The sequence below is a fragment of the Chionomys nivalis genome, chromosome 21 (genome assembly GCF_950005125.1).
Source record: "Chionomys nivalis chromosome 21, mChiNiv1.1, whole genome shotgun sequence".
In the NCBI taxonomy this organism is placed as follows: Eukaryota; Metazoa; Chordata; class Mammalia; order Rodentia; family Cricetidae; genus Chionomys; species Chionomys nivalis.
In genome coordinates this window covers 19,124,845-19,138,217 of record NC_080106.1, presented here as the reverse complement: position 1 = coordinate 19,138,217, position 13,373 = coordinate 19,124,845, and the positions used below count along the sequence as shown (strand labels likewise).

Genomic DNA, 13,373 nt, shown 5'->3' with positions numbered 1-13,373 from the left:
GTAACAATAAAAATATAATTGGTAGGTCAAATGACTCACTGACTTCCACGGTCTTAGAAAGGTCCAGAAAGACCCAGAAGTATTATGAATTTTCTTCCAAGGATTGTTTGAGATGGGAGCTCATGCATACCATTTTGGCCTCAAAATCACTTTGTAGATGAGGTCAGCCTTGACTTTTTTTCCTGCCAACTCCATCTCCCAAGTGCAGGGATTACAATGTATGCCACCACACCCAGCACCTTCCAGCGGATTTTAGCAATCATTTGTAAATGTGCACATGTGTTTCTTTAAGACTATGCATTTCTTATGGAACTTTATGTTATCAAAACACATGTTTTTGTTGGTCATTTCAAGCTCAGTCTCCTATCTATAATCTACACTCTATAATGAAGTAAAACTGCTGAGGAGTTAGAGAACCCTAGTAGATATGGTTCATCTGCATCTCACCAATAGCCATTTAAAAGGTCTCGAGAACAAACAAAGCAAAGGCATACAGCAGCAATGACAAAGCTAGACTTTGGGTCATTATTAGCCACTGCTAAGTTACCTAGTACGTCCTTCTCAGGAATGTCTTGCTCTACTGCCTAACACAAGAGGAACTGCTGGAAAGAACTTCTTAATGTTGCAGGTGACACTGTCCTCTGAGCAGCCTTCAATTCCTAAGAGCCAGCTAGCTTGAAACTGTCCTTTGAGGACACTTTACTTTCTCCTTTACTTTTACAAAAGCTGTCACCACAAATTTATCCAAAAGGGAACACAATAATAATCACACATCATATCAAACATGTGTACAAAGACTACAATTTAAAAGTCAGAGTTGGAGAGACAGTTCAGTACTTAAAAACCCCTGTTGCTCTAGCTGAGGATCCAGGTTCAGTTCCCTGAACCCACACCGTGATTCATAACCATTCATAAACCAGGGGACCAAAAGCCCTCTTCTGATTTCCATAGACACCAGCATGTATTACATAAAATCAAATAAAACTTAAAAATTCTATTTTTTTTTATCTTTTTTATTTTTTATTTTTATTTATTTATTTATTTATTTATTTTGTTTTTCGAGACAGGGTTTCTCTGTGGTTTTGGAGCCTGTCCTGGAACTTGCTCTTGTAGACCAGGCTGGTCTCGAACTCACAGAGATCCGCCTGCCTCTGCCTCCCAAGTGCTGGGATTAAAGGCGTGCGCCACCACTGCCCGGCTGGGAACCAAACTCTTATTTTTTGGTTGTGAGCCCAGCCTTTAACGGCTGAGCCATCCCTCCAGGCTTAATTTTATTTTAATATTAAAGTCTATCTGTAAAGCTAAAACATTTCAGTGTAGGCTACAAATTCAGTAGCCAGTACTTGAATTTAACACTTCCAATTCTAAAAATAAAGATAATATTTGAGAGCTATGATCAGCTCAAAGATGGTAAACCATACAGAGAAGTCTCATATAGTCACAACAGGCCTGGACAGTCATCATCCTTAGTCAGTTCCATCAGAATGGAGAATACCTTAAGGTATGAGATGTCTCTGCACTCAACTTTTAAAATAAGGGCTTTAAAACCCAATCACACTGTGGAGTATTTCTAAGGGACCAGGAAGAGTGTGTCCTAGGGAGAGGAGGAGCATTTCAACCGGTTAAAATTTTTTTGGTATTAGTTGTTTGGAACCATACATAGCACTCAGGAAGCAAAGGCAGGAGGATTGCTGAAAGTTCTAGGTCAATCTGGAATACATAGCAAGTTCCAAATCATTCAGGGCCACATAGTAGGATCCTGTCTCAAGAAAATAATACCTAACAAACAAAAACAAAAAATTAGGGATGAACAAATAGTTAATTTGGTAAAGTGCTTGGCATGCAAGCATGGGGATCTGAGTTCAATTCCCTGCACATAAGTAACAACAAACACAGGAACCTCCAGCACTGGAAGATGGAGACCCAGAGGTTTATTGGTTAGCCATTCTAGTAGAATTTATTCAGTAAGAAACCCTGTCTCAAAAAATAAGGTGAAGAACAACAGAGAAAGACACCTGACACCTACCTCTGGTGTCCACACAAATGCACACAAGCATGCACATGCACACAACTGAATATATATATATATATATATATATATTCTGATAAAAATATAAGACTATTCTTAAAGAAAAAACAAATCATTGGAAGAGCGGTAGTGGCACAGCCTTTAATCCCAGTATTCAGGAGGCAGAGGCAGGTGGATCTCAATGAGTTTGAAGTCAGCCTGGTCTACAAAGTGAGTTCCAAGGATAGTTAAGACTGTTATATAGAGAAACACTGCCTCAAAAATTTTAAATAAATAAATAAAACAAAAAAAATCAAATCATAATATTCACAAACTAGATTGGCTGTCATCTCCAACTTAACAAGACCATAATCTCAAAATCATACATCTGAAAATCTTTTGAGCCTTGTTCAGTAATTTGATAAATTTTAGAACTTTGAGATACACTCTTACTATGTTGCTCAGGCTGGCCTTGAACCCCTAGGCCTAAATGATCTTCTCACATCAGCCTTCTGAATAGATGAAACTACAGGTCCAAGCCCAGAGTTTTCTATGTTGGGGCCTTCGGTCCCTGACACTGGTTTAAAGGTATATTTTGAGGAGCTGGAGAGATGGCTCAGAGGTTAAGAGCACTGACTGCCCTTCCGGAGGTCCTGAGTTCAATTTCCAGCAACCACATGGTGGCTCACAACCATCTGTAATGAAATCTGGTGCCCTCTCCTGGCATACATGGAGGCTGAACATTGTGTACATAATAAATAAATCTTTAAAAAAAAAAAAAAGTATATTTTGTATAAAACGTCCCAGGGCCCTGTACAGCCAGATGGTCCTAACAGTGTTAGTATTCTGAAGCTGGGACCAAGGAATAAATGCAGAGCCTTGTACATTCAAAGCACACCCCCTACCACCAGCCTCCTCTTAACCCAGAGCTATCCCCCTAGGCTAGAGACGTCTTTAGAAACATCTTCAGAGAAAAACATGTGGGCAATTATGACATTCTTCAAGGTTCAGAAAGTTTTCGGCTTACCTATGTAAGCTCTACAGGCTGCACTGGGGCAAGTGAACACCTCATCAACTTAAGAGAATTTCTGAGGAACACAAGGCCTATCTTCCACGGTCTTACAAGGAGCAGAGTGTTACCACTTGCAGGAAAGCAAGGGCTAGACAGGCCTCCAGATAGGCTCTCATTTCCAGAGACTGAGATCAAGAGTCAAGACTAACCAATCACTGGAATCTTTCTGATAACCCCAAAATGGGAACTTTGGGCACCAGGGAAAGACAGTCCTCAATAAACGTTTTCATTTCTCTTTCACACAATTTACCACTTCAACACGACCAAAAAAGGTTACAAGGTTTTTTTTTAAAAATTGCACATCTTTTACATACCAAGAGACATTACATGCCTCTCAAAACTCTCTCCTGTGAGGCCTGCAGAACTTTCGTTTTTATTGAATTTACTCACAATTTATAGTTTGCTATTTGCTATCATTGTAAAAGACTTTCAGTAATTACACCGCTTTGTGCTTGAGTAAATTCCAGTGTGGGTAACAGTTAAAAAGTAGTCTAAGATAAACTACTAGAAATTCTCTAAATCTATGCCTTAAGACTGGGAGGCAAAAGAAAATACGATTTACATTTTACCGAGTATTGGTTTCATTAATTCATTAAGTGTGTCAAGTCTACTTTTCTGACCTTCCCATGTTTGTGCTACTCTACTAATAATCTTAGTAAGAGGAAATATCATTCAACAACAATCTCAATTAATTACTTAATGTTTGCTTTTAACAATATGTATTTTCGATGTTTGGCAAACTGTTTTTGAAACACATTAAATCTCAATTTTCTTCTCTCATTCTTTGGCAAGTTTTAAATCCTGCCGATTCCTCTTCTAGAACAGTAGAGGAATTCCATTCCACTTGCCTTATACACTGAACCTACAGAAAATTTTCTCCGCACTATTTCAGAGGTTAGTGGAGAACTCCACCCAGTTAGCCACCCTTTAACCATCTCTGCTGACCTCACCTCACCTTCTGCATTCTTCCCGCACAGAAACTTCTTGTCATCACTCACCTTCAAGGCTCCACTCCCCCTTCGCTTGCATCTGTTTTCCTATCCTCCTACTCTCCTGATTCTACCAAAAAGCCCCGCTTAGCTGCCTGTTGCATAACGGCACCCCCACTGCCTTCTCCCCGGATTGTCAGCCAAGCAGGAGTGCCCCTTCGGGCTCTGCTCCTCCTCCCCACCACCACCCCCGCAACACGCCCAGCGAGTCCCCAGGCAGCAGATCCTCCGGAACTGTCCCCGAGGCGGGAGCGCGGGATGTAGCGCCTTGGAGCCGGGCGCCGGTTCGGAACTCGGGGAGCCAGTCCGGAGGGCAGTGTGGCCGCTCCAGCCGGCGCAGCCAGCGTACACAGCGGTGCCTGGCCAATCGCCGCCGCCATCCTCTCTGGCTGTGGTGATGTCTTCAGGTGTCCGCCTCGCCCTGCGGACTCGCCGCTTGGCTCCTGCCAGAGCGGCCCGCCCTTCGCGCCCCCCGGAATCGGCCCCAGGGCCCCGGACTAGGCCCGGCGAGGCGACGGCCGCCCCAGGGATGCGGGGGCGGGGGGGCGGCGGCGGCCCGAAGTCGTGGGCCTGCCGGGCGGCGGCTAGGGATGGGCAGCGCCGGGGACCCACGCGGCCGAGGCCCGGGCGGGGGCGCGGCACAGAGGCCACAGCAGGCCCACGGCGCCCCGGCCCGGTGCAGGAGGGACGCAGGGCGGGGGACGCCCGCCGCCTCGGGCAGCAGGCAGCTTGGCGAAGGTGGACACGGCCCTCCCGCTCCCTGCCGCCTCACCTTCAGGACCCGGATCCCTCCGGGCCGGCGAGACGCCGCCGCTTCAGGTGGCTCCGGGGGCTCCAGCGGGCTCGCGGGCCCGGGCTCCACCTCCCCCATGGGCGGCCAAGGCTTCAGAGACGCCCGGCCGGCGCTACAGCGCGCGAGCCTCGGAGGCGCGCGCGAGCTGCGGGAGGCCTCACCCCTCCGCCTAGGCCCCGCCCCTAACCCCTACACCCCGCCCTTGGCGGCCCCGCCCCTGGCCCCGCTGGACTTGCGTAGCTGCCGGCCTGGAGAAGCTGGAGCAGAAATGTAGTTGCCTAGCGCCACTGCGGGGTGATCCTCCGCAGCGCTCCACCCTGGGTTTAGTGGACTTAGGCACAGGGAGAAGAAGCCAGAGGAAGAAGCAGGTGAGTCCTACACCTGTGAAGATAGCCAAGATGCTGCCCTCCACCGACGACGACGCTGAAATTCTCTATCCAAGACGTTTCCTGCGTTTAAATGTGTCTGTCACCTCGCACGCACTGGTAGTGAAAGAACTGTTGCATATACTCTCCTCTCTTAGGAGATAGCTTGCAACACTCTTCAGCAAACCTCAAGTACGCAGACATCACTTCGCTTTCCAGCCACATTTCAAAGTTCCTTGTAGTCAAAGTATCAGAATTCTTTTCTCGGCCTCAAACAGTAATACGCTGTGTAAGCCTTATATTATTTTGCAAGGCTTAACTCAGCAAAGTTATTTTAAACGTTGACTTTTAGTTCCTGAAGTGGTAGTATTTTTGTGGTTAGTGCACCAAATTATGAATCTGCCTAATTCCAAATCTTATTTGTACTCACTATTAGATCTATACTTGTATAAATTACTTGATCTTTCAGATTATTTTTTAAAGTCAGAGCCATATGTAGCCCAAGCTGACCCCAAACTCACCAGGTAGCCATAGCTGGCCTTGAACTTCTGATTCTCCTGCCTGATATCCCAAGTGCTATGATTGCAAATATGTGCCACCATGCCCAGCTTCCTTTACGTTATGGGTGTTAAGCTTATGCAACACTTGCATGCCTTGTGGTAGAGGCCAGAAGAGGATGTTAGATCTTCAGGACCTGGATTACAGCTGGTTGTAAATTGCCATGTGGGTGATGGAAGTTAAACCTGGCCTCTGGAAGAGCAGCCAGTGCTCTTAACCACTGACCCAGTCCCTTCCACTGATTCTTAAAGGGAGAACTAAAGTTAACATCTGCCTGGCAGTTATCAAGGTGTAGTGAACAAAACACACAGAGAGCCTAACTCAGAGATTCATAGTAGCCATTAGAATTCTGAAATTCTAGATTTCCCAAAGTTACTAGCATTAACTGCTCCTAAATTTTGCAAGGAGCCTTCTAGACCTCTTCATTTTTAGGCCTTCCTCTTTTATGCATGTGTTGGATCTCCAGTCAACTTGTAAGGAATTTAAAAAGCAAAACAACTTCTTAAATAATTGACAATGGTGGTATCTCTTATCCAGTGCTTCAGTTTGGCTATCCAACTATTTGTCTGGAGTACTTTAATTATGGGCTTAAAGCAAGAGCATTTGAGATCTAATAGAACCTGTCTTGAGATTTTTTTAATTTGAAGTTAATTTACATGTCAAGATAAAATTTTGCATCCAAAGTTCTGCCTCATACTATTTATTTTTTCTATAAAAGAAGGTATTTTTGTCTTCATATGAGTTACTTTGTATCTATCATATCACAGTTCCAATCTTCATTTCTTGGTTTTCTTTCAATATAGTAAACATGGTTTCTCTATGCCAAGTCTAATAGAAGGTGAAAGATAACCATTTCCCAGGGGTTTCCTTCCACTTTGAAAGTATTTCAAGAAATCTACCTGATTTAGTTGGATTTCTGTTTCATAGTTTCCTGAGTGATTTCTCAACAAAAACACTCAACAAAGGCACTAATCTGAAAAGAAGCAGACAGCCACGGGCATGGAAACAAGTAGCTGGGGAGGCTTCCAAAAGCCTGTTTCTTGAGGTTCCACATCTCATGTGACTTATCACATTTGGTCCTGTCCCAAGTCCAGCAGTGAGTTCATACTAGGGAATAGCAATGTTTTGTAAATGGTTATCTTTTTAGTTATCCGAATAGCAGTCGACACTATCAATTCAAAATAAATCCATTAATTTTGCTAAAAGCTAAAAGTATTTACTACTTCAAACTGGCAATACGTATTGAAAAAGAAATACCCCCCCCCAAAAAAGAAATACCCCAAGTATGGTCCTTAAGGTATAAGTTTTTATATGTGGCCATAAGGGATGTTTTTATATATAGCTACCTTTAAAGGATCCCCATTACTTCAGATCCAGCTCATCATCAATAGTCTGCTGATGTTTCCTTTTCAAATTATGTACTGATGTTAATATAGCATACTGTTACAAAGGTCACATTTAGTGCTCACCCCCAGTTCAAGGCAATGTGTACTATGCATGCCAAGAGTTATGTAACCACACTTTCTGGAAATGGTGAACAGCTGAGACTAACCCTAAAAATAAATTCCTCTAAGATTTATGTATGTGTGTGTGTGAGTGTGTGTGCATATGTATATAAAAAAAACCATCTGCCCTCACTGCAGGCTCCCACTACAAATCACGCCAAGGCAAAGAATCATTAGGATCCCTCCTCCCCATTTCCTTCCTCCTGAGGCTCTACCTCTCAGTTACACTGTGGAGAAAGAAAGCTGAAGACTTTGGTAGAGGAGCCAGGAGTTTCTTGTCTACTCACTGATATCCAGTTCCCATTCTTCACTAACCACAAAGTCATCTTTAGGCCCAAATCCAGGGACATGCTACCATAGGCTAAGCAGATTTAGGTGTTCTGTATTCTGGTTCCAAACGTTGTTTAGCTGAGTTCAAAGTTTGAAGGATTTTTTTCTTTGAACATTTCTCTTTCTTCTTTTATAGTGAGCCTAGAGCTTCATATAAACGAGGCAAGCACTCTAGCACTGAGCTGCACCTCCAGCTCAATGAACACTTTTATTTTTTACATATGGAGACAGCTGAACTGGGGAGATCACAGGAAAGTTGTTAAAGTTATTAAAATTAATTTTGTACTTCTGGATTGAAGTTCAAGCCTGGGCACAATTCACTGCACTGTTAAGTGAATGTCTAATTTCTATTTACTGGCTAAATTGTAGCTTTTCTATTTTCACCTAATTATACCTAGATGTATGTCAGCTAAATTTACTTAAGAGAAATTTTAAGCAAGCCATGTAAAAGACAAGTTTATAGAAACGTTATCAAATGGTGCCAAAGGGCACTGCTGCAAAAAGTAGATAATTTGCCAAGTTCTACACCCTTCCCCTCTTCAATCTAGAAACTGTATCTTCTCCTTTCTCATTTAAGGGAATGTTAGGGATCATAAGAGTTGACAGAAAGCTTTCAACCCTCAGCAAAAAAAAAAAAAAGTCTATGAAGTTCGGAAGAAAACTTGCCGTGCAAGCATGAGGACCTGGATCCCATCAGTTGGCACTCATATAATCCTAGCAACTGGCAATGTGCAGACAGGTGACCTTGCTAGCCAACCAACCTTGTCTAATGGCTGAACCCCAGATCCCAGTGAGTGACCCTGTCTCCAATCACAAGGTGAATGGCTCCTGAGGAACAATACCTTTAGAGCAACACCTGAGGTTGCCTTTGGCCTGCATACACACACATACACCAGGGAGGCGAGGAGAGGAGGGATGATTCATGAATTGTACAAAATAAGCCATGAGGGGCTGGAGAGATGGCTCAGCGGTTAAGAGGGTTAAGAGCATTGCCTGCTCTTCCAAAGGACCTGAGTTCAATTCCCAGCAACCACATGGTGGCTCACAACCATCTGTAATGGGGTCTGGTGCCCTCTTCTGGCCTGCAGGCATACACACAGACAGAATATTGTATACATAATAAATAAATAAAAAAAAAAATAAGCCATGAAATGTAATTCATCTGGGCTGGTCAGGCCGTTCCCTATCAAGTCACCAAAAATCATCCAAGTTAACAAACGAAACACAAAACCTAACGTATAATTAAACATGAGTGTCCTCAATACATAGTACATCTTACTAGCTTCATAGCCTTGAGTATTCACCTATGTGGAGAAAAAACACACAATAGATAGTAATTGCGTTACAGTTAAATGTCCACTTGTTCTTAGATTTTTCACTACCTATGACATCTACAAGACTTTTTAAATGTTGTTTCTTCTCTTGGTGAGATTTCTGCAATGAGGAACATACAAAGTCCAGTCTAGCTCAAAGCTTTGGAGTAAGAATTCATCCAAGGCTTCTGATTCACATGTAAGAAGCAAGGCAGCAAATTTTAAATCATCGAGTATTGACTTTTTATTATTAGTCACTGTTCATAATTTGTTTCAACCAAAAGACAATACACACAGCAGAATTCAAATGCATCCCATGTAATGTTTACATCCATTTTATTCCTCACTCACCTCTAAGACTTATCATTTCATTTCATTTTTTTTTACATCTCAAAAATATGTCTGCAATAATTAGAACTTCATTAGCTGTCCCACTTGGAAACAGCCTTTTAATAATTTTACAGTAAAGAAGATGTGATGGGGCTTAATGAAAAATGTAACTTACAACATCGTGAAAGAAAAAGGACTTTACAGAACACAGTGGGAGTTCACAGAGGAAAGAGTTCAGAAGCCCTTTCCCATGAGGTCCTCAAATAAAAATAAAAACAAAACACACAAAGCACAAATGCAGGTTCTTAGGGGGAAGTCTCCAATGCTCCATCTTGAAGCCAGAATCAAGAAGCAACCGTTCAAGCTGCTTCAGCATTTTCTTCTGTTTAAGTGTTCCAGGTTCTGGAACGGAACCTTGTCCATGGGACCCACTTACTGCTATTGCTTGAAAAAGGTATTCACGTTCAGTTCCACAAACAGCCCCACCCTCCTGAGCCAAAGTTGGCCAGAAGTATTTTAAATTTCAGAACTTCCTGTGCAGTTCTCTCTTCAGTGATCTTCCCCCACACCCAGACTAACAAATAGACCAGCATACACAGCTCTCCCAACCACAAACTGTGAATATGCTTTTTTTCTTTCTTTTTTTTTGGGGGGGGGGGGGGGGGAAGGGCGGGGTGTGGTTGTTCCCTCTCACAGTTTAGGACACTATAGTTAAAATATATTCACTAGGAAAAAAAAATACACATTCAAACTCCTTCTTCCCCTAGTTCTCATGGCCAAATATACTCTGATGTAGAAGATAATAAAATAGAACCACAAAAGCAGTATTCCCTAACTTCCAACTTTTTCTAAAGAACACAGAAATGGAAAGCATGTTATATAGGAGATGGAAAATTCCAAACTATTAGTGCTGGACAATTGTAAAAGTCTATTTTCATATATGAGGGAGACAAACAAAGGTTAAAAACCAAACCTTTACCTAGGAAAGGGTATCTGCAATGTTACACTGAGGAATGTTGCTTTAAATGAAAAAAAGATCTTGAAGTTAACAGATGATTATTATACACAGCAGAAAACCTCCATGCCTCCCTAAACCATCTCCGGGTAACAGCACCAAAGCAGTGTGGGAGAAGCGTCTCGGAAGAGCACCCTTCCTACAATTTTCTGAGATTACTTAGAGGAATTTCCCTTAGGATAACTCTGGGGTGGGAAAGAAGGATGGCATAAAAACTACTCCTCAAAGAAGGCAATAATGAGGTACAAGTGCATGTGAAATTGTCAGTAAGTGGGGCTCACGGCTTATCACCCTGGGCTTAATCAAAAGCCACTGAAATCACTTGCTTCACAATGGCTCTGGGGTTGTCAAATCCATCCAAATCTGTTTCCTCCTGGAGGGCTACATGTGGGAAAGGAATGACTGAAATGTGCAAAAATTAACAGAAATGAAGAGATTTCTCCTTTAAGCTTCAAGGCCAAGTGAGAAGTTAACTACTGCTGACCCTAGAAACTAAGAAGGCACGCCGAAGCTTTCAAGATCCAATCATTTGGAACAGTCTTCACAACCATCAGTATCCTAGGCAGTTATCTGGCTGCTAGTCCGTCGGGATGGTGCTCAGGTCGTCCGGAAATAAATTCAAATCTACACAGCACCCTTTGTGTTAAGGCCATGATATTTTTATTCCTTCTCAATAAAGCCATGGATGATCGCATACTCTACCTCAAAACTCTGGTCACCCAGGCAGATACAGAGATCTTTCCAGCTCCATTGGCTAGCACTGTCTTTCAGCTTGGTCTTAAGCAGATTTCTTCAGATTTAACTCATTTCAACAACAATAACAAAGAGCAACCAAAAACCTGAGCTGGTTAGCTACGAATGTCAAGGAGAAAATAAAAGCCTCCACACAAAGAGGAATGTTAAGACAATTCTATTCAAGAAATCCACCAATATAACATTAATCCTATCATGTTTCACAGCATTAAATCTCCATCCAATGAAATCTGTCCACAGGAAGCCTTGAAGCCTTGTACTGCACAGGCAGAGCAGCTGTCTAAAGTATACACGCGCTCACACTCGCTTTCCTGAACACAGGAGAGATCCTGTTTGTAACTCAGTTAGTTGTCCATTTACCGTCGGTAAGTTTCAGCAAATCCTGCTCTTAAAAGACTATTATAAAGACCAGAAACTTTCCCTTTTTTGGAGCCTTTTGTTTATCTCCAGTTTGTCAATGTTAGGAATAGTCTAGCATCTGATACAGAGCTAGGTTTGACAAGACACTGAAGATTTTAAGGAAAGGCGTGGTGAAATGGAACAGGGAGAAAAGGAGATTTGTATCAAGGTTTAAAACTGAAGTCAAAGTGTCATTCTACTGTACAATATGCTAACAACCGCAATGCTTTACAAGCAAGGCGGGCCCCACCTTTCCTTTTTCCTGCAGTATATTAGACATGGTGCCTGAATACCAGAATGTATATAGTACATTCATCATGTACTACAGGACAGTCACCCAGCTAATCAACATAAAGGCTTGGTGACAACAGGCTCTTTTCTAAAAAGCACTCGGCACTCTTACTGTTTAAAAAGCTCAAATCTTTAATACAGATGTTCATGAGATTGGTTTCTTTCAAAAGACCAACTTCTCAGACTCAGGAAAGGACATTCCTACGCTATGGTGACCGTAAGACTTGCTCTCACATAGGGGGCAAGGAAGCTACAAGGCTTCATTTCAACACCATAAAGTACAATATAGGAAAGATTTCTTTAACCGTGTGGTCTTTATTTCAGTGCCAGTGTTACAGATACAACACAAATGTTCCAGTTAGAAGAAGGAATTCAAACGGAATGCCAAGGTCCAAGCCAGGCTCAGGAAATTAAAGGGGAGGTTTGGAGCAGTGGATAAGCTGACTCCAGTGTACTCCAGACTAAATCTGGTACACTCTTCCTATGGGCCATGGTGTTTTGTGACAGAGTCTGCTCCTTAAGACTGAACTCCTCTTTTGACCCATTTACCACAGCTTAAACAGGCAAGTGACAGGCTTAGGAGAAACATTGTTCATTAATAACTATTCATGTATCTTTTAGAAAGTGTCCACTTTGCACTTTAAGGGAAATTGATTTTGAAAATCATGGAAAGAGAACTCATGACTACAGCTAAAGAATGGAGAGAATGGGGAGCTGGAAGAGCCTTGGAAGTTTCTATTACAAATAGAGCACCATATCCTTCATGCCAAATCTCAACAAAAGCTCTTTGAACTGCATCTGTCCAGTGTTTACAAACAACCTCTCAAGGTCTAACCAGTTTTTTTTATATATATAACAAACATACATACATACATGTGTGTCTGTGTGTATACAGCAATGCACAGAAAAGGCTACCAGGAGCCTAATGCCTCTTTCAAACATTGGGAGAACCAGCAAAAAAGAGCAGGGCTCCCTTATGTCCACTGTTACAAATTCCATTCCAAATGCCAGATGTAAAAGCGCCTTATGATGGTAGCCAGCTAGTGAGGAACAAACACCCCACCTTGCCCAGTCCACAGAGATACAACAGTAGAAAGAAAGGGCCACCCTGCTGCAGAGACAGAGTGAGTGTTTTCTTGCCATCAACTCCAGTCCTCTCCTCCAGACCAGCTGCTGATTGCCTCAGTGGCCCAGAGAATGTTGATTCTGGCTGCAAATATGGCAGGGGTGAAGTGTGGAAAAGGGAGAAGAGGAAGAAGAGTGCAAAGTAGCCTCCAGAAGCAGCCAGCCTCAACAGTGGAGGAGAGGACATTAGTCTTTACCGATGCTTCAAGGTCAGCAGTAACTTGAGGAAAACCCTCCTCGACAGTTCTCTCAGCTCCTCATGCCCATGGTACAGTTGGGGAGACTTGCCAGCAATCACAACCTCCTTCCCAGAATTCCTTTGATTGAGTGGGATAAGAATGAGAATGGTGCTGGACCCTCATTGCCAGGACTGAGGGGGGAAATTGTTCACTTCTGCTAGATCTTGCATTGCTGAGCCCTTGTGATTATATGTGAGCTTGATCCGCATTCGCAGCTGTTGCTATAAAAGGAAAGAGAACCATACATTAATTCACCGAAATAAAATCACCCTATATCTCCAGTCTATA

The 13,373-nt window shown here is 42.8% G+C and overlaps 2 protein-coding genes across 4 annotated transcripts in view; both read right to left on the bottom strand.

Annotated features, from left to right (window-relative positions):
• Window positions 1-4,978, bottom strand: part of Phlpp2 (PH domain and leucine rich repeat protein phosphatase 2) — a 78,193-nt gene extending 73,215 nt beyond the window's left edge. Inside the window, exon 1 of one of the 2 annotated variants that reach the window (XM_057753735.1) lies at window positions 4,842-4,978. In XM_057753735.1, coding sequence (XP_057609718.1) covers window positions 4,842-4,940 — 99 coding nt within the window. In that variant the 5' untranslated portion in view covers window positions 4,941-4,978. Of the gene's footprint in view, window positions 1-4,078; window positions 4,181-4,841 lie in introns of those variants that run through there. The other variant, XM_057753736.1, reaches the window with a different exon arrangement.
• A 4,058-nt stretch (window positions 4,979-9,036) lies between these two features.
• Window positions 9,037-13,373, bottom strand: part of Ap1g1 (adaptor related protein complex 1 subunit gamma 1) — an 87,059-nt gene continuing 82,722 nt past the window's right edge. For both annotated transcript variants that reach the window (XM_057753269.1, XM_057753268.1), the window contains one exon: window positions 9,037-13,306. In XM_057753269.1, the coding sequence (XP_057609252.1) occupies window positions 13,205-13,306 (102 nt within the window). In that variant the 3' untranslated portion in view covers window positions 9,037-13,204. The remainder of the gene's footprint in view (window positions 13,307-13,373) is intronic.